Source organism: Anser cygnoides, chromosome 7 (assembly GCF_040182565.1).
Source record: "Anser cygnoides isolate HZ-2024a breed goose chromosome 7, Taihu_goose_T2T_genome, whole genome shotgun sequence".
Classification (NCBI taxonomy): domain Eukaryota; kingdom Metazoa; phylum Chordata; class Aves; order Anseriformes; family Anatidae; genus Anser; species Anser cygnoides.
The window spans coordinates 11,724,421-11,744,593 of NC_089879.1; the positions used below are offsets into that span (position 1 = coordinate 11,724,421).

General features: G+C 38.3%; 1 protein-coding gene and 1 long non-coding RNA gene across 6 annotated transcripts in view; one reads left to right on the forward strand and one right to left on the reverse strand.

The window, feature by feature from the left end:
- The window catches only part of SORCS1 (sortilin related VPS10 domain containing receptor 1), a 290,008-nt gene that overhangs the window by 202,855 nt on the left and 66,980 nt on the right, over nt 1–20,173 (forward strand). For all 5 annotated transcript variants that reach the window (XM_067000355.1, XM_067000356.1, XM_067000357.1 and 2 more), the window contains exons 6-8: nt 4,142–4,206; nt 13,123–13,241; nt 15,933–16,022. In XM_067000355.1, the coding sequence (XP_066856456.1) occupies nt 4,142–4,206; nt 13,123–13,241; nt 15,933–16,022 (274 nt within the window). The remainder of the gene's footprint in view (nt 1–4,141; nt 4,207–13,122; nt 13,242–15,932; nt 16,023–20,173) is intronic.
- LOC136791226 (uncharacterized) overlaps nt 10,301–20,173 on the reverse strand; it is a 42,724-nt gene continuing 32,851 nt past the window's right edge. Inside the window, exons 2-3 of the long non-coding RNA XR_010832738.1 lie at nt 13,413–13,591; nt 10,301–10,885 (exon numbers count right to left, since the gene is read on the reverse strand). This is a non-coding gene — a long non-coding RNA (uncharacterized lncRNA). The remainder of the gene's footprint in view (nt 10,886–13,412; nt 13,592–20,173) is intronic.

Sequence of the window (20,173 nt, forward strand, 5' to 3'; positions counted from 1 at the left end):
TTGCAAAGCTCTCAAGCATAGATGTCTACTTAGCAGGCTTGACAGGAATTAAAATTTTAGGAAGTAACCTTGTAATAGGACTGTTGGAATATTACATATTTCATAATGTGAGCATCTTCTGTAAAGACAGGGGGGTCACTTACGTTCCTCTTGGCTTTTTAAAACCCTAATTTCCTAAAAGATTTTTTTTCTCTTCTTTTTCTTTTCAAAACTTCCAGACAGTTATACCAACAAAACACACACACAAAAAAAAACTAATTGAAAAAATACAACAGGCACCACTTAACAGAAGGTGTTGCTAGCATATCTCTGGTGTACTGAAGTTTCAGGGAGTATTACAGAAAGAGTGAGATTAAAGGAACGGACAAAGGGCATGCTGGTATTTTACCATAAGTTGAAAACATAAAGAAACGCAAGAAGAAAATTTTGTGGATGTATGTGTGATTGATTGGCCTTTGAGAATGGATGCTAAAAGGGAAGAGCAGAACTGAGAAATAGGAGAACAAAGTGCTACCAGCATAGCTAAAAAAAGTTGCTCAGAATAGGGCATGGCAAGAATTTTGCAGTTTATTTTCAGAGAAATACCTGAAAGAAATCAGTACTTCAGAGTCTTAGAGTGTTTCTGACCTGTACCCCTGTTCTATGTAGGGTGCTTGGTTTATAGGCTGTTAAATGCACAACACTTTCCTCTTGCTTATTTAACATGCAAAGAGCACTTTGACCACATTGCATGGACTATGTGCACAAAAGATATTGAAGTAGAATGGGAAGTTGTCTCAAGTTTGAAACATCGAGTTTGAGGCTTTGGGGTTATCTAGGGCAAATCCAGCATGTAGTTTTCTTCTTCCATGCATAAGCTTGTATTCAGTGATCACGCTAGTTTTGGTAGAAGAACTTTTAAACCCAGTCATCAATCAGGACTGGAATTTCCTTGTTTCCTTATATTTATTCATTCTGTTTCATACTGATGCTATGGGCTTAACACAATTACTTAATGATACTTAGGCTTGCAGAAGTACACGGTGCTCACCTGCTAAGGATGATTCTTTTTGTCTTTTCCCTTTATTTACAGTCCATAGTTTATCTGAAATTCATGTTTTTAAATTTAGGTAGTAAACATGCTGCAGGTGTGCTGTGTTACCTGCTTTGGGGCACTTATTTGTTTACATGTGGATGCCTGTAGTGTAGGTATCAAGACATCTTATACTCATTGGAGAGAAACAGTCCATTGTAGGATGAAGTTTGTCTTCTCATGAATTTATGTCTAAAACAGTGCAGATGAACCACAGCACAAAACTGACTGTTTCTCCCCACTGCCTGCAGAGGTATTTGAGGCTGATTAGCTCAGAGGTCTATAGTATATAACTGGGTAAAGTACATATTTCTTTATGTGACTTTTTGGGTAGTACGAAGGGATACACAGAGCTACCATGGAACAAGACAGCATGGTACAAGAAAATGTGACATTTAAAATTTTCTGAACAGTAGGCTTTCAGCGGGGTCTAGATGTGGGTAGTATGTTTCAGGATAGCAGCTATACCAGTGCATCTAATACTGATTTGAGCAAGTATGTATTTATGTTTTACCCATTCTTTGTAACTGATTATTCTTTGTTATCACTGTTGTCTGGCCAGTGTTATCATGTAAGGGCCTGACTATGACCTTGTGCTGTCACAAGTAAATTAGGCCTGTTATATTGAAATGATGGAATGTGTGTTCTCTCAGGCAGGAAAAAAGATATAGCAGCTAAAGAGACCTGGCTATGATTCTTATCTCTAGCTCAGATGTCCTGCTTGGCTTTAGAAACTCCCTTAGCTTCTCTGGGCTTTGGTTTTCTTCTTAGTTTCACATCACATTTCTAATTTGCAGGGGGTTAGACAATATCAAAAGAAATGAAGCCCTTGAGTAAAAGAATAATGTTTATCATGAGTCATATTTCAGCCAACCTTGTCCTGTCCATCCTTGGTACAACTGATGACTTAATTCTGCCTTGAGCTGAAGCTTCTGCAATCCTAATACTGGCTGTCCTAGCATGAGATGAAGTAATACGCAGGTCACTACAGCTGTAGCCTTCTAACTTTCTGGGGTTGGTGGACCGAGATATTATACACTACCGCTAAGACATTTAAGAGTTTGATGTAAATTATGGCTCATATCAGAAGTGGAAACATCAATGACAGTCATGTTCCATCTGTCAGTGAGACATATCTCATTCTTTCTCATTCTCTTTTTTTTTTTTTTTCCTCATTGCCAGGAAAGATGCAATAGAGATGTTTCGTGGGGTCAAAATAGAACTGTGAGAAAGAAACTCTTAAAACACCTGACTGTAGACTCGCAGGCTTTAATTAAGGCAACAAGTTCTTTGCTGAAAGAAAACCATTGTTGCATGTCTCTGAAGAGACAAAGTGTTCAAGTCCAAGGAATATAATCCTGTTTTCTTTGAAGAGTTCACATCCCCATGGGGCTGTGTCAGGTCAGGAGGAGGTGTGCACTGAAGAAGCTGAACTGTATCTTCTGGAATAGCCCAGTTCCAGGTGTGTTTAAAACCTGATGAATAAACAAGGATAAAAAGGAGGTATGCCAAATTACAAGCTTAATCCCTCTGTGTTTTTAGGGCTGTTTGTCACTAGCATCTATCTATCCTGAACTGTATTGTAACCATCAGGCCCAGCATTTTGACCCTAAATCTACTGATGATAGTAGGTAAAGGAAAAATGCCCTAGGAAGATACTCCCTTCCCACACACTTGGTGTCAATCATCAGGAAGCAGAAATTTTAAATAAAGGTTGAATGCTTAGGAGAAAAAAGGTTTGTTATAAGAGCTTTTAAAGATGGCAAAGAGGCAAAAGCAATGCTAGCTTAGACTTCTCTGAAACTTTCAAGTCCCCAGCAAAGGAGAACTGAAGGGGAAAAAAAAAAAAAAAGGATTTTCTAGCTAAAGTATTGTTACAGATTTTGTCAGTGAAGCTAAGGATTAATCAGATAGTCTTGTTATTGTTAACATTTTTGTAATGGTTATTAGTTAATGCACATGATGATTAAGGACTATAGCTGCATCTGATTGCAGTCAGTGGGAACTGAATTAAGGTCTAAATCACTGTTTGAACCTCACTTTTGATTTCCTGAAAAATAATGAGGCTTTGAACAGAACAACATCTAATTTGTCTATCAATGAAAATGAATGTTTATCTTCACTCATGCATCTATTAACTCGGAGGTCAGGCAGCTAACATGAAACTGGAGGTTAACCCTAGGATTTTCTAGGATTATCACTTGCTTGACAGGGCCAAGACCAGAAACAAGACTGATTGTCAGAGTTGCTACTGAGGCTACTTTAAAATGGAGTTGGTACCCACCTGCAGTCAGTAATGCAGTAATTCAGACTGTGCATCAAACTAGTGGCTATTTGGACTCTCCCAGTGAGTAGTCAAGGCCAGCAGTGCTGGTGAAGTGGAACATCAGCAAAGGAGCCCATAAACCTCCTATTTACAATGCTCAATGTCTTTATGCTGTTGCTTCTTAATTCACAGTGAACAAATGATCATTTTCTGAATCAATCTGACATTCCTTTTATTAATGGAACACTGTTTTTGTTAGATCAGAAATGATAAAACGTCTCAGAATGAAATGGATTTTAATGGATTTTAAAAATTTCTTAATTAATGAGGGAATATTGATCATTAAGAGTGTCAATTAAGCAAATGTGCATAAAATGGCAAATATAAAGGAACAGCTATAATTAGTATGCTGGCAAACACTGTTATCTTATCAATTAAAGTATGCTGTATCCCACCCTGAGCTGAAATACATCCTACCAATCAAACCAGGGGATACACCAGAAGGTCAGGTGTCAATGAAAAGAGAAACGAGTCTCCAGGTGGAGAGTAGAAATGAAGTAAATGCATCAGAAATAAAGAGCTCATAAATACAATGGTATCAATTCACTGAAAAAGTAGATTTCTTTTTTTCAAATTTTCAAGTTTATTTTAGGGAAAACTCCAAGAGGCTTTTAAAACAATCAACTCTTACTTGTGAGTGTGAATTTAGGTCCAGCTAAATAGAATCATGTGAAATGAATGTCCCAGATATCACCTGTGGTATGTCTTGTTTTAATGCATTTGCATCAATCTGCCTCTTGCAGGTCTATGATGGGGTCCGGTAGAGAGCCAGATCTTGTGCACCTGGAGGCAAAGACAGTGGATGGTCGTAAGTACATCAGCTTCCTAAGATTGTGGTATTCTGGACTGCCCTCATATTCTTGTAACTACACAATATCATGACGGAAATCTGAGTATTTAGTGATTCAGTCATTTAATATGAGGGGTTTGACTTGTCCAAGGCAAGTCTGTCAGAAGAAAAGTTGTTCCAGGATTGGAAAAAAAAGTTGGTATTAACACGCTGTGAAACAAGGAGATAATATGGTAAGGAAGAGCAGGTGATAAGCAATAATTAAATCAGAATATACAGAATTTTTCCTTTTTTTGTGTGTGTGTTTTCCACATGATTTTTGTTCATAGGAGAAAAGTTCCTGTGTCACAGACCCTGTCTGTTTGTTTCACACAACAAAAATCATAGTATCATCTTGTACATAGCTTTACCAAACTGTTTTAGTAGACCAGGGATACTCTGCCTTAGGTACTACATTTGAAAACACCTCATTTCTCTTGCATTAAAAATATTTTAATGACCACCCTGAATGTATTCTTCACTGTTATTGTTTGTCCTGTCATTGCCCTTCACTTTCATCAGCTATTCTCCCTTCCTTTGCCACTTGATGTGCTTTTCTCCATTCCAGCAGCTGCATTTACCTGCAGCTCCAAAATATTCTCTTAATTGGCTGTAAATTCTCTCAGGCACCCTGAGCCACCCACTGGCCTTTTCTCCTCCCACCTGTGGTTCCTCAAGGTTTTTATTTGAGCTCCCCTGCCTTTGCAGATCTTCCTCCATGGATTTCTTTTCCACAGCACTGGATTGCCTCAGGCAGGCATCACACTAAAAGCCTGTCTGCCATGGATCCTATCATTTTAATTCGATATTGTTTCCTCTGTAAATAGCAATTTTACTGCAACATAGCAAGCAGATTTGTACCGTTTCCAATATGTAAGTATTAATGATGCAGTCAATTAATTCCTTTAAAAAAGGATGAAATTCTTCCCTGAATTGTACCCCCAAATGTAATGGTGTTACTTAAAATGTATATTTTCTCATTGGAAACTTAAAAACTGTCCAAAAAGGTAACAGTAAGTAATCAGGTTTTTTTAACTCACTAAAATTCAGGATGAAAGAGAATTTTTTGGAAGATGAATTTTGAAAAGAAACAGTTGTGATAGAAATCATAAAGTTTCAAAGGTCTTCCCATTTCAGAATATGCAAGATTAGTAAAAGTGAAAGAATTTATTATCTCTATTTCTTATCATTTGTGTTCTCTGGTTATTATTTCTCCTCTCAATTTCACTTACCTGAACATGGTGGCAAGGCTGGAGACATGAGGCTTCCTATTTCTCGGGACGTGCTAAATGAGAAAGAAAGATTCTAGTAGCACAGTGTCTAATTCAGCACAAAACATTAATCTTATAATGCATTGGGAATTTGAGGTCATTGAGACAAAGTGCTGCAATCAGTGTTTAAGGAGCTATGTTACAGTGATCCTTTTGAGGGGTGTTCAGCTCACACAGGGTAGAGAAGATAACATGCTCCAAACGCCACGAATAGCCTTGTTTGAGTTCTTAACCTGTAATAAGAACATTTTGCAGACCTATGACACAATTCTGCAAAAGATTTCTTGAGCGCTTAACAAATTAGTAAGCTTTAGTATAGGTCTTAGCATGCAAAAAAAAAAAAATATAAAAATCAGGTAGATGAAACTGGCCTTGCTGGGGAGGCAGGCACATTAATGAAGAATTATGGAACAGTATGGAACATCAGCTGAGCTCTAGGAATTGATTCTGTGCACTTGTTTTGGCTTAGCTGAGAGGCAGCACGACTTATGTTTCTCTGTTTAGGCAGTGACAGAATTACTAATATAAATCCAACAGTGGTGTCCAACCTTCAGCCAACGGTGACCTCCCTTGCAAACCAGCCATTGGGCTGAAATTTCTGCTCATGAATTAGGAGGTCCCCAGCTCATCAGGAATAAAAGATAATAAGTTGGGTATTCAGTAAGTGCATGCTGTGTTTTGCCAGTTCTTCCAGGGAGCACAGGCCACTGGCAGAGGACTGCAGGTCTCAGGACTTTGAGACTGAAGCAAGCTGAGAATATGAACACGGGCAACTCATGTTACCATGACTAATTTGGTGTATTCAGGTCTCTTGACTACTAGAGCCTTATTCTAAGTGCTAGATCTGTTCCTCTTTCCTGGAAAAAAAGTAGCCATAACCCTCCAATTGATGAGCAAACCTTTCTCCTCTGGAATGAAGCTGGTGTGTTGCTGCTGGTAGGGTGATGAGGTAAAGTGTGCTGAAGTGAGAAAGATACCTTTTTTTCAAGCTGAGGCTAATTTGAAAATATTATTTATTTATTTATTTTATGTATATCCTTGCATTTAGTTATTTATACTTTGTTTGGGAGATCTCTTTTGACGGTTAACCAAGTGTAAAAATTCAATAAAGGGATTAAATTTGTGAAGGTAGACTTGACAAAACAAGACAGGGAGAAAGAAGGAAAGAAAAGGAGGGTGGTGTGAAAGCAACCACACAATACATACAGTAAAATAAAAGACCCAGAGGTGGAAATATAAGGGCTAAACAAAAACCTGCTTCACTCAGTACAAATAGGAAAACAACCTCACTCTTTTTCCTTTTTTTTTTTTTTTTTTTTTTTTTTTTTTTTTTTTTTTGTCCCCAGCAGAAACTGAATACTACAACTGCAGCTTTAGGTGAAAGGAGGAGAAATGTCTGCAGAGTATGGTGTTAGCCCATCTCCCTGGCAGGGTTGCCTGAGAACATCTATCAGCAGCAACTTTAGTATTGGGCTTTCCCTGTTAGAATACCAATAACTCTCTGTCTCTGCTCCCTGATTACGGTCTGTCTGTGCATTTTATTTATTGTATTTATATACATAATGTAAAAGGTTTACAAGAACCAAAATAGGAGTCTCTTAGCAGGCATAAATCAATGCAACTTCAGTGGCATGTTGATTTACACTTGCTGAGGATCTGGCTGGCAGTGCTGTACCTGTGCTCATATTCTCCTTTTAAGTCCTCCTCATGATCCACTGATGAAACAGTAAAAAACTAGGATGCAGGTAACACTAAACAAACTGAGTAAAGACTGTACAATTTAATTGTATTGATGGAGGCAGATTTGCAGGGCTAATAATTGCTGTTTGTGTTTTTAAACCTGTTATGTAAATCTTGGACAGCACCAGACAAATTTTCATCTCATCAAATGCCCAAATGAAGAAGTAATGTTTCTGTTTATTTTTTAAAGGCTTCAGGCACAATCCTAGTCAAGCTGGGACTGAGTGTACAGTAGGAAAAACTGTTTGTTTCCAGTTGGAAGAAGTTCATTTGAACCTTACCTCACATTTCCATTTGTATGCCTGGGTTTTCCTGGTGTTCTGCTTTGGTTTTGGAACAGGATCAAAGTAAGCTGTCAAAGTCAGCAGGAATTGTGATGTTTTTTTTTTTTGCCTGGTTTCAGGTCAACACCCCAGTAAGACAAGTAATCCCCTACAGTTCCTAACCATGATAAGCTTTCCTTTGTTGCATTCATCATCATAGTCAGCAGGCAGAGTGATTGGTGAGAGTTAAATACAGGTTTTCTCAAATGCAACTTAAGGTGCTTTCAGGAAGCTTATAAACTTAATGGTACGAGGGTTTTAGTTTTTAGTCTGTTTGTTTTTTAAAGAATAACCTCAAAAGACCCTTAATTAATGGTTTTATCTGATTTGAGCTAGGTAATGTTATCCCAGCAAGGCTCAATTCAGGCTAATTGACATGATATATATATATTTTTTTTTTATTTGAGTGATCCTTGTTGAGGAATCCAGGCTGTTGGTGGGAATTAGAAAAAATGGATTTCCTCAAGGCATTTGGAGACTAACTGGCCTTAGACTCTCAGGTAGTCTAAGAGTTTCTATAGGTGCAGGTCAAGAAAACCAACTTTGGTCGACCATCGTTTGCTTAGATGACTGTAGATGGATGTCAATTGATTTTTGAGTAAACTTTTTAATATTTTTTTTTTTTTTTTACTGTGCAGATGAAAGAAGCTAAGGAGCTTTCTTATTTGTTGTCAAAATTTTAGAGAGCCCCTGATATTTGAAATCTACTTCTGTTTCCTTTACTTTTCTTCTGCTTGATCTGCATAGCAACTTTTCTTAGTGAAAGGTAATTTAGGTACTTCTGTGATTGCAGGCAAGACCAAAATCTCACCTGGGGGCAGTTGGCATGGTCTGCTTGCTGACCAACAGGGACTGAGTATCTTGCTCATGGTATCTAAATCACGAAGTTGTGCTAGGACTTTAATTTATGTTCTCACATAACATTGAAAAAAAAAAACAACACTGCTGTGAGAGGAAAAAAAAAAAAAAAGTTGGCAACTTAGCCTGACAGTCTTTTTCTAACATATCTGGTGTGGGAAATTAATTCACATAGTGCATTAAACTTGTGCAGTGATTTTTTTTTTTGATTTTCTTGACTGTAGCTGATGATTAGTATTTGTCTTGGAGAATGAAGTTTGTTTCCCAATTATATCCTCATGATAGAAATGGTAAAGGATATACTTCCCCATTCAAAGAAAGACTCCTGACTCTGACATGCAATGAAGAAAGAGGAGTAGCAGGATAAAAACAGATTTGTGAGTTAGTTAGTAAATAGGCTCGCTCCAATTCATTGGTTTTCATTACTGGTTAAGTGCTTTGCATCTGCTGAGCCCTGGAGAATTGTGAATATATTCCTGTATCATAAATGTTTCACAAATCAACATTCAGACCAGATGGGAATGGATAAAGAACAGTCATGTTGTGTGTTTCAAAAAAAAAAAAAAAGGGGGGGGGGGGGGAGATGGGAGAGATTAAAGTATGAGAACATTTAATTAAATAGTTGTCACTCGTTGTCACTGGATGTTGTGGTTGCTTAAGCTTTACCTGGACTGCCAAGGCACGTGGACAAATTCTTGTGATCTTTTCAAGGCTTCTCTTACTAGTCACTGTTGGAGATGGGTTACAGATCTGTATCTTTTAGTGAGATATGGTACTACCATGTTCTAATGGTTCATTAGTTAAAGGATGTCAGTCATCCTTCAAAAAATCAAGAAATGATCCCTAACGTCTAAGTTGCTTAGTAATGAACAGAGATACACCATAGTAAATCTGGAAGACCAACAAGCCATAAATTGTATGGATACTCTGTATAAACTCCTGATCTGTCCATAGTGTATTTCATTGTAGAGAACGGGACACATTCCTCAATTAATTAGACAAGAGGAGGAATAAAAAACAGGAAGAATAATATATTTGCAGTGAGTACAGTGAATATTTTCTCTAACCCTCCTTGCGATCAAATAAAGTTTTCCAAAGACACCCATGAACGTTTAGACTGGAAAGCAGTGGGTATTAAAGTTTGAGCTGTCATCCAAAATAACACTCAGCAACAAAGTGTCCTGAAGGAATTCTCCCTCTGCTTTTTGAAAGACTTTGATACTCTTCTGTGTATTTTTGCAGAGGCTTGCCAACTTCCAGTAACCACGAACAACCTTCTATCTCCACCAGCTAAGCCAAAACATGTCTCTGGATTGTATTGCCCTTGAGAACATATTAGCATGGAGCTCAAGCTAAACAGAGAAGACTAAAACATATCATGGCACAGGGTCCCTCTAGCTCTCAATTCCTGGTATATGTTAGCATCTGCGATTCTCTGACACAGATTAATTTTCTCAGAGGTTTCCCTTACAAGACGTCTCCTCCATTCTTGTTCTGTGACTTTCCTTGCTTCCTCTTTAGAAATAGCTGCCATTCCCAGAGAAGAATCCTACTTTAGATGTCTAAAACTGTCTAAATCAAAATGTCTGGGGGGATAAGAGCTGGAAGTTATGTTCTTCTCTCCAGGCGCAGCATGACTTTCTTGTTGTATATTAAAAACAGCAGCTGTTGTTGGAGGTGAGGGTTCTGGAAATGAAAAGCATAAAGTCCTAATTACCTATGGCAGGGAAAACATCTGTGTGGGAAAACTAATGAAATTAATTCCAGAGCTTAGCAACTAAATACATTAATTGACATTAATTAATGCTAAACTACAAAGCTCTGCCAATGGAATCACATAGAATGTCCATATAAATGAGACGCTGAAACAAAATCCTTGAGTTCATGTGAGCAAAACAAAAATTCCCTTAGGAAAAATGAGAGATCCAGACACCAGACACTGCAAGAAGCCTGCTTTGCCTTCTTTCTGTATCCCATAGCAGAGAGAGTTTTTTGTTTTTTTTTTTTTTTTTTTTTTTTTTTTTTGGTGTGCACATCTCAGGGTTTGGCTGTTTGGCAGATTAGTTTAAGCAATTTCAGAACTCTGCCCTTTAGTAGTTATTACTGGCATTTTAGAATTGAAGCCATGGAGAATTGCACTGTAAAAGTTCACAGGAATTGCCTTAGTAAATCTTCATCAATGGTACAATCACTGCTGCACAGACTCTGGTGATCACAGCAGAAATAGACATAGTCACCATTCCTTCATTAATACAGGATTGAAAAAACTTCAGTCACCTCTAACAGATGTCAGCCTGAACTGCTCTCTATAATCTCTTGTGGAGGAGATTCCTTAATCATCCTTGATGGCCTGTCCTAGTAGCACTCATCCTGCTACCTCCATGTATTTGCAGGGTAGACAACGTGTTTATGTGGGAGGTATGATGGCACAGCAGTCTTCTAGTGCTTCCCAAAGAGCCACTGTTCCTGTGGAAGTAAAAGAAAACAATAGTGGTAGGTTTAAAAAAAAAAAAAAAAAAGAAAGAAGGAAACAAGGTGAGAAACAGAAGTCTGATCCTACAATAGCTCTAGGCCAGGTGTTTTGATCCCATGTGTGAAAAGCCACCCAGTCTTGCCAATAGGACAGCTCAGGGCCAGCCACGTCGACTGACTGCTCAGCACAGTGCTTTGTTGTTGAAGCTGAGGATTTCACTCAGGACCCTTCTTGAGACTGAATGAGAGGGGATGAATGTGAGGACATGTAAAGGGCTGTCCATCGTATAATGGATTCAGTTAAGAGAAGTGGGAAATGGCTGTGCTGCAGATGGACAGATTTGTGTCCATTCTGTCTTTTGACTAGTAGCCCCCCTTAGCTGCTTTTTCCCTAGCAGCAGGGGGACAAAGGAGACTGAACAGCTTTGAAAAGGGAATTTCCCTGAGCTCACTGGAATGAGCAGGCTTGGACTTATATCTCTCCCTGCCCTCTCGTGGCTAATGTGGAAAAAATCATGTCCCTGCAAAGGGAAATGCACTTTGATCACACTGTCTGGGTTATATTAATTAATGTTTTGCACTGAGCTGCAAAAGCATAAAATGTTATAAACTGCAGTGACTAATAATACTTATCACTTTATATATTCCAAGAACTCTGCAAATGTCGGAGTAAAATCATCCCTCATCAAACTTTCCTGAAGGTTCGTTACCCTGCATTTCTGTTTCAAGCAGAAGTCAACAGCCCTTAGAAACAAGGAAAGAAACGTCAAATGATAGATTTTAATTAAACCCAAGATTAAATATGAGATAGTAAAAATCTAGCCGTTTCTATTTCAGTGGAAAATGCTGTTTCTCTGATCAGAAGGCAGTAATTATATCAAACAAGGGGCTGTGCTTCTTCATCAGGGAAGAAGATTATAAGTAGTCCTAAGATTAAATGCCATGTAGTGTTTCTGTCATTTAAGTGCTAATGCTAAAATGCCAAAAACCTTTTTCCTGTAAATCAGTTTTGTCTTTAAACAAAGTACAACTTCTTAATTGATCTGAAAGAGCCTAAATTGAATACAGAGAATCTGGTTCTGTATTCTGGGATAAATTACCACCATGAAAAAATTCAGACTGTTTTCCTTCAGGTGATGGATTACGAGATGAGCACCCTGCAGTGCTTCAAAACAGGAGATGAAGAAGTCCCATATGGTAACAGCGGATGAGCTGGCTTTAGGGCTGCATTTAGGCCATTTACTTTGAAGCAAACAACTCAGTGAAGCTCAGATATCCACCTTCAAGAGTGGAATGATTGCCCAGGTCTGCCAGAGTGCATTTACCTACACAGTTAACAGAGATGTAGGTAAAATTTTTGAACCAAGTGGTGATATGAATTACTCTGTAGTGTGTGGGTGCTGTAGGAAATGCAGAGGTGTGCCAGGAAAGGGCTTCTCAGTGGTGCCATTATGGGGCAGGTGTTCTCGTACTTGTGTATATTCTGGACCTTGGCCATGTTCTTAATAAACTCAGGCATGTGACTGTGTAGAAGCTGTCACGGCCTCCAGTAAATCCCCCACAATGGGGGTGGCAGGTGAACTGTGGAGGCTCAGCACAGAATATATCTATCCTGCAGCATAGAAACAATTATTCAAACCCATAGTCACTTTGGGAGTCACAGGACTTGAGCTGTTTGTTGTTTCTGTGAAGTGTCCCTTGTGTCTCTGTTGCTTCTTCACTTGGTTAGTCCCTAAGTTTAAGCTTAAACCTGGATAGCATCCAAGTAAACTCAACAGGGCAGGTAATAGTGCTGAATGATACATCCTTGACAAGTTTTGTGTCAGACCTAAGCCACAAGCATTAAGTTTTCCACCTTCAAGCACTGACTGATGTACTCCCGGCATGGAACCCCAAGGGTGGAATGCAGCAACTAGGTCAGTGATGTTGGTCTCTCTCTTGGTACAAAGGAGCAACATACAGGTCTGATATCTGGATTAGTATTGAATGAAAGAAATTATGAGAGGCTGATCCATGTGAAAAAGGAATGAACTTAAAGGAAGAGAGCAATGAAGGGTAAATTTACCAGAGGTGTAAGGGAAAAGTGTTAATGTTGCTTTGAATGGATGGTGTCAGTTCATATCACATGAGGCTGTGAAGCAGAAATGTGGCCTCAGCAAGTAGGTTTGTGACAGTAGGGAAAATCTGTGCTCAGGATCTCAAGTGTCTTGTTTTTGTCTTTTTCCTTTCAGATGCCCAGTACATCACCTGCAAGATGCAGAACTGCAGCGAAGCCACTCGAAGCAAACCCTTTCCAGGCTATATCGACCATAATTCCCTGATTGTCCAGGATGACTATGTCTTTGTTCAGGTGCAGAACACCCTCTTCTCTTATTTATTCTATTATTTCATATTCTATTATTTTCTCTTTCCTTCTTTTGCATGCATGTGCATATGTGTTAACCCCCAACTAATCAGAGATTAATAAAGGCACCGAGTGGATTGTAACAGTTCATTACAATGTTAATAGAGTTTCTTCTACCTTTAGTACCTTGTCACTGTAGGGTCATAGAGTTCCTTCCTGAAGCATCCACTGTGTGTACTGGAGTAATCCTCCATGCCACTCCTGCTAGCTCATCAGCATTCTCAGATTAGTGTTCTCACCCCACAGCTTGAAGTGACGTGTCAGTCTTCTCCTATCGCAAGGGCAGTAGACTGAAGCTGTTTTAAGCACAAGAAGGAAATAGAAAAGAGAGGGAGGGAGTCAGGGGAAGAACCAAGGAAGGAATAATCAGGCTTTATTGTTATGCCTCAGTTGTGATTATAGTGAAAAGGCTGAATATGAGATGTACTCAGCCAAGCTGTGTTCCAGGTGAGAGCTGGAGAATAGATCTGAACTACTGTGGGTTTCATTAGCCTGCTGCCAGGGTCCATTTAATAACAGATGAAAAGGACAAAAAATAACAACAGAAGTGTGGGAAACATGGAGGTGAACTGGAAATCATTAGGACTAAACTGGTTTTACAGACAGCTTATATTCTGTCATGCTTGGGGATGGAGTAAAGATAGAGGATTGATATTTTGAATTGAGTGAGTTGATTCCTAATTGCCTTCGGTTAATGAACTCAATCATAAACATAAATACCTTTCTAAATCATGCACAAATAAATCTGGAACATACATTCCAGAGTAGCTTTTGTGCCTTCCATGTCTGGGACATAAATAAAATGTTTATGAGATAAGAAAAACAGGTGCACACAATGCTGTTCAGACTCGCTCTCTAATTTCAGATTAACTGTGTGTGTGTCATGAGTGACACAAGAACTGGGGAGTTTATATCTGAAATGATTCATTGCTTCATCACTGATGCCTTGGTTTTGTGCTCTTCAATATTGTCTTCTCTGTTCTGACCTAATTTTACGGCACACTAGAGAGAAGTTAATCCCTTTGCCCCATTTGAAGTCAACACTGGGGAGATTGCCTGCCTTTCTGGACTGCCCTTGTATTTTGATGCTTTTCACTTTCTGCCTATAAACTGTTGTGTAGCGTTATCAGTGCTGTAACATTTCTTTATTCCACCTCAGTGCTAGCTGCATGGTAGAAGGAGGAGAGTGTGAGGACAGGAAGTCTCTTACAACCTTTCCCTTAATGTCCTGAGGAACTTTTCACAACCTTAACTGCTCAAAGAGATAGTACTTGCCAAGTGTTAATAATTAACACTTGCATGAATGAAATAATATTTTAATCCCTGGAAACAGTCTCTTTTTTTTTTTTTTTTCCCCTAGTAATCAGTGAATTAACTGCTGAGTGGTAATTTCAAATAGCATTCTTCAAAGGGTTACATATGCAAGTTATCTGGCTTGCAAGTAATAAAATAAATAATTGCTAAATAAAATGCTGTGAGTGATATTGGACTTTACCATATCCCAGACACTATTCTTCAGAGGAGGATTAGTCTCACACTAGACACTGAAGGGCTAGAAGAATAGATGAGTTCCATGAGAACCTGCCCCAGCCTTCATCTCCATCTAGCTTTTCCACAACTAAGGCATTTGGAAGGAGAATTAGTAGGTTCAAAAGTTGAAAATAAGGGAAAGTGGGTTCATTTTTCCCACTACACCCTGTTTTCTTTACATTCACTATGGCATTCCTTTCCCTAATGTTTGATCAGTTCCCTCAAAAAATAGTTGAAGAGCTTTAATATAAGTAGTTCTTAGCCTCTACGTATCTTCCATTTTAAATTATTGCAGTGTCTTTTAAAACACTCACTGCTAAAGTGAAGTCTTGATAAGCCCGGATAGCAGGCAATTAAAGCAAAGTTCTGCATGGAGAATCCCTCAGAATTTTTTTTGTCCTTCAGTGTCTTTCATCCATGAATTTCAAAGTAATTTAGAAACATTGATTATGCTTCAACAGCTAACATTGTCAGCTTTCCCCCCCCCCCCCCCCCTCATTAAGATGTGGCATAAAATGAAACCACACATTGCTTTAACCCAGTGTGTTCAAGGGATTGCCATCAGTATTTAGGCACTAATATAAATAGCCAAATTTACAGAAATACCAAATCAGCTCAGGTTCTCCTGCCTTTGGGAGATGTGAATGTTTACGTGATCTGGAAACATGGCTTGTGCAGGGCCACACAGGAACCAGATCTGGAGATAGATATAGAAATCAAGCATCATGTCTGCCAATCTGCTTCTCTAACCAATAGACCACATCAGCTCTACAAACAGAAAACAGCTTGTTTTGTGGTAAGAGGAGAGCAGATGGTCATCAGGTGACATAATGGCCTAAATGAAGCTAAGGTTACACCTTCCCAATACTTTCACCTGAAATTCTGGCCTTTGTCTCTCTTTGTAGAAAAGGGGATTTCTCTTACTCTCTATTTTTCAGCCACTGTCAGTTGGATCAATGGTTATTCATCACCTGTAACAGCACTGGAGTTTTAAGCCACTGCCACCAATGCTGTGTTGTTTGCCTTGACAGTTTTTGCTTGATGTTTTCACTAGTAATAAAAATATTTTAAAAAACACTGAAGATATCTTTTCTGCTTTTCTCATAGTTGACATCAGGTGGACGACCACATTATTACGTTTCTTACAGGAGGAATGCATTTACACAGATGAAGCTGCCAAAATACTCCTTGCCCAAGGTAAGCTGTTGTTGCTGGAATGCCTGTATGTACCTACATATTTTCTGATTATTCAGAAATTATTGAATTCAGCGCAAGTAACCACAAGATGACATGCAATGAGTGAAAACATCATTCTTTAAGAGAACATTTGCAAGCAAAACGGGACTCAAAACAAAGTCACCACTTTGGCTAGTCAAGGATATTTCAGCATGAAATACAGATAGATACCATGGCCCATGTCAATTAATTTTTTGAGGGATTCTCTTTTCTTGTGTGTGTGTGTTAAAATTCCCTTCTTCTTTCCCTGTTCTGAGTGGGTCACTTTTTGTACTTTACCTCATTAGCAGATTTTAATGGGAACCAAGCAAAGAGATGGCTTTGCGTGCCTTCTCCTTATCCTCTCTAATTAAGAACAATGGTGAATTAGCACCGGAGCTTGAAAGGCTATTACTGCCTTCTGTTGCTGATTTTTTTCTTAAAGACCTATATAAAATGTTAGCTTCATTTTGAAGGAATCACCATTTTGCAGCTGGGTTCCTAACTACTTCTTAACAAAGACAAAGAGCCTTTTAATTCTTGTTATAGGCTGGCTTAAATGAAATCTAAGCTCAAAGGAAGCAAATATCTGGTGGATTCTATGTGAGATCTAACATCTGGAGACAAATGACAATCCCTGCTTAATTTCTGGGAATGCAAAAGAGAAAAAAGTGCGAGGTCAGCTTGTTCCTAGAAGTTGAAAGTACATCATTATTTGTAGATGGAAATATTCAAGGGGATAATTTGGCTATTATCACAGCTGGTTGTCTTTGATTCCTCACTCCAACAGACCTATCTAAAGTGGATTGACTGGGTGACCTTCATCATATAACCAGACTGTAGCTCAAACCCAAGCCTTCAGAGCCATACCTTACTTACACAAGTGTTGTACCTTTGTTCTCGTTTACATCACCTGAAAAATCCAAGCTCTCAGGACTTTGGGGACCCTAACATGATAGTTTATAGGCTCTGACACAAGAGAACTGTCCAGTGAAACCTAACTTAAGAATATTGTTTCTATTAAAGTAGAACATATATTTTTTATATAAAGATGCAGAGATTTGGAGATTGAATTCCCAATGTACTTTCTACAATCCCAGGTAAACCTTGCGCTTTCTGTGAGACCTAAAACTCTCACTGCCCCAGAATCTTCAGTCATGTTTTAAGATATTACTCTAAGGCATAGATTGAAACTTCCCATGTAAGTGGGAAGGAATTACTCTGTCAATTCAAATACAATTTAAAAAAGTATAATATGAAGTAGTCCTTAGCAGAAAAATTGCATTTTTAGGGGTTTTGTAACATCCAAATCAGAATTGTTATTTATAACTGATTCGGACCATTTGCAGAAAGACTGATTGTTTTGAGCTGGTTATCTGCTTTACCACCCACTTATTTCTCCAACTGTCCACCTTCTCAAAGAGATCTCTGGAAAACCAGGGAAAATATACTATGATTAAATTCCAGCACGTTCTCAGAGAATAGGTATAAGAGTAATATATTCATGTTATTTGACTGAAATTAAAAAGCAGATATTTAAGGAGATAAGATGCTTTGTCACAAACTGGGAATGTCTTCAAAGACCGAAGAGCTACGTTTGGCTTGGAAGGAGCTACAGTGGAGCTGTGGCTGTCTGGGAGTTTGATATCAAAGCAAGATAGCTGCTTTTATTAAAAATGTACAAAGCACTATATTATTCAAAGGAATTGAAACAAACAGCTTCTTTTATGCCTAAATTCTCTTTCATCTCCTTCAGCTAAGAAAGTGGGGCCAAATATGGTAAACAGTGCTAAGCGACTTCTGGAATTGAAGATAGAAATATCAAGCTTTTTGTCTCTGCATGTTGCTCCTCCTGAACTGGAGGGGTGCAATGACAGGCAGCTCTAGCAGGTGATATTGCTGTTCAAGCAGGAATGGCCTATAGCAAATCAAAACTAAAATACTCTGGCTGTTCGCATTGATATCCTGGTAACCAGTTTGATTAAAAGCCTGAATGAATGTGAAACTCTCTCCAACACAAGCATGTGTCTGCACACGTGCACAAGGTTGCATTAATCTTGTAAATGGTATTTATTGAGACTTATTAACTTCTGCAGTGAGGTTTCTTTCTGAAATACTACTGCCCATTTTGTACCACAGCACCACAGTATGTTCTCTGTTATAGACTCTGTATTATCACTCACAATAATCACCTTAAATGTACACACAGGGTGCTCAAACTCTCCATTTTAGACCAATGCACTGGGCAGACATCTTTGAATACAAAAGCAAGACAACCAATTTCTCATTAAAAAATACCTGTCCTTAATCTGGTGCTGGACTGAATACTGATTGAATGGGTGTTTGTGGTACTTCTGTTTTAAATTCACTATCTTCTTTCAACCTCAGGATAATGGTAGAAGCAATAACCAAATAAAAAATCCTGAAATAGAGACCTTAAAAAGAAGTGACAATCTCAGTAATTGACAGGATAAAATAGGCACTACACATCCCTGATATTTAAGTTGTCAGGAAGAAAAGTACCCTGACCAAGTGCAAAAAGGGTAACTGAAACATGTTTAGTGATTCAGAAAACCTTGGCCTTTAGGGATTGAGCAGATACCTGATCGAACTCATGCACAGCATCATGCTCTTGCTTTGTCTTTGGAAAGTCAAGAAGGACAGATAGTAGAACTGCATATTAATGTACCTCTACTGTGGGCTGGAACAGAAAGAGGAAAGCTCAGGTTCTCATAGGCAGGTGCATGGGGAGTCCCCTGAAGGTAGCAATGGCTTTATGAGAAAGGTCCCTCTCCTCCCCCTTTCTGTAGAAAACTCAAATTAACATTTTTTGGACTAGTGGAAGACTCAGTCAAGTTCTTGCTACATATCAATATGAAGGCTCCTTTTTTAAAAAAAAAAATATTATTATTTTTATTATTCCTTCCTAAAAAACACTCCCTACCATGAAAAGAAAAAAAAAAAGTGAATGAAAGATGTGAATGTGATATGCTGATCAATTTTGATTTTCCTATTGTTGAAAACCAGAAAATCTCTAATGTTGGTCAATGATGTGTTTGATGCCTGTATACTGAATCCATTCCATCAAACCTTTGTATTGTACCTGCATCTACTGGACAAGGCCGTATTCAGATGAAAAGTTAACTGATCCAAAAAGGCAAACAGTTGGAATATTATTTTCTTTGACTTTCTACACTATGTGTATTATGCTATTTCTGTCTCAGTCTGTGCTTCTCCAGGCTTAAATTTCTTTGAGTGAGACTCACTGTATTCTTAGACTTGCATATTATTTCATGATCTGATCAAAACTCAGGAAGCATCCAGCAAATATATTAATTTATTTGCTTCTTAAGCATACATGAAATTGCCTTTAAGTTTTCCTGGTGTTGATCAGAATATCTTTTTACCTCTCTGCCCTTGTTATTAAAATACTTTTGATTAAAATGGTATATTAATAAAACTGTACATTCACCAGACAAAATGAATTTTACTTATAATCTCTCTGTTTAAGTAGAGAGGTCTGTCCGTGTGTGCACACACATTTAATTTCAAGTTTAAATTTGAGATTACAGCTGTGCTAGCCGATGCTGCCTGAAGCACACTGGGATCATCTACTCGTGTAGTTCTACCAGCAGATTGACTAGGGTGATAGTCTGAAATGAGAAGCCTCTGACAAACAGCTGTGGCAGTTACTTCTATTAGCACAACTGGAGCTGAGAGAGGATATCTGTTCACAGCCACAATCAGTAGAAGCCAATGGGACTTATATTAACTTTCCTGTTGCCTCAGGATTTAAACCAATCTCTTCCTCCACAAAAGCAGCCCTTCTTCTGGGATATTTTTTTTCTGCAGCACAAAGAAGCAGGTAAATCAAGTGAATATTCGTCCACTCCATACTCAGATCTGGATGTGAATAAACAAACTACTTTTCTGAATTTTAACTTTGTGGTGAATCCACTTTAAAATTTATAAGTCAGATTTCTTCTGTATATCATTTTTCATCTTTTCAGTATAAAGCTATATCTGAAAGTATTAATTCCCCCTCATAAAATAACAAGAAAGTAAATTGTCAAAGACTGTTATTAACAGAAGGAAGAAGTAGCATCAACTTCCAAAGAATATATTTTCTGATA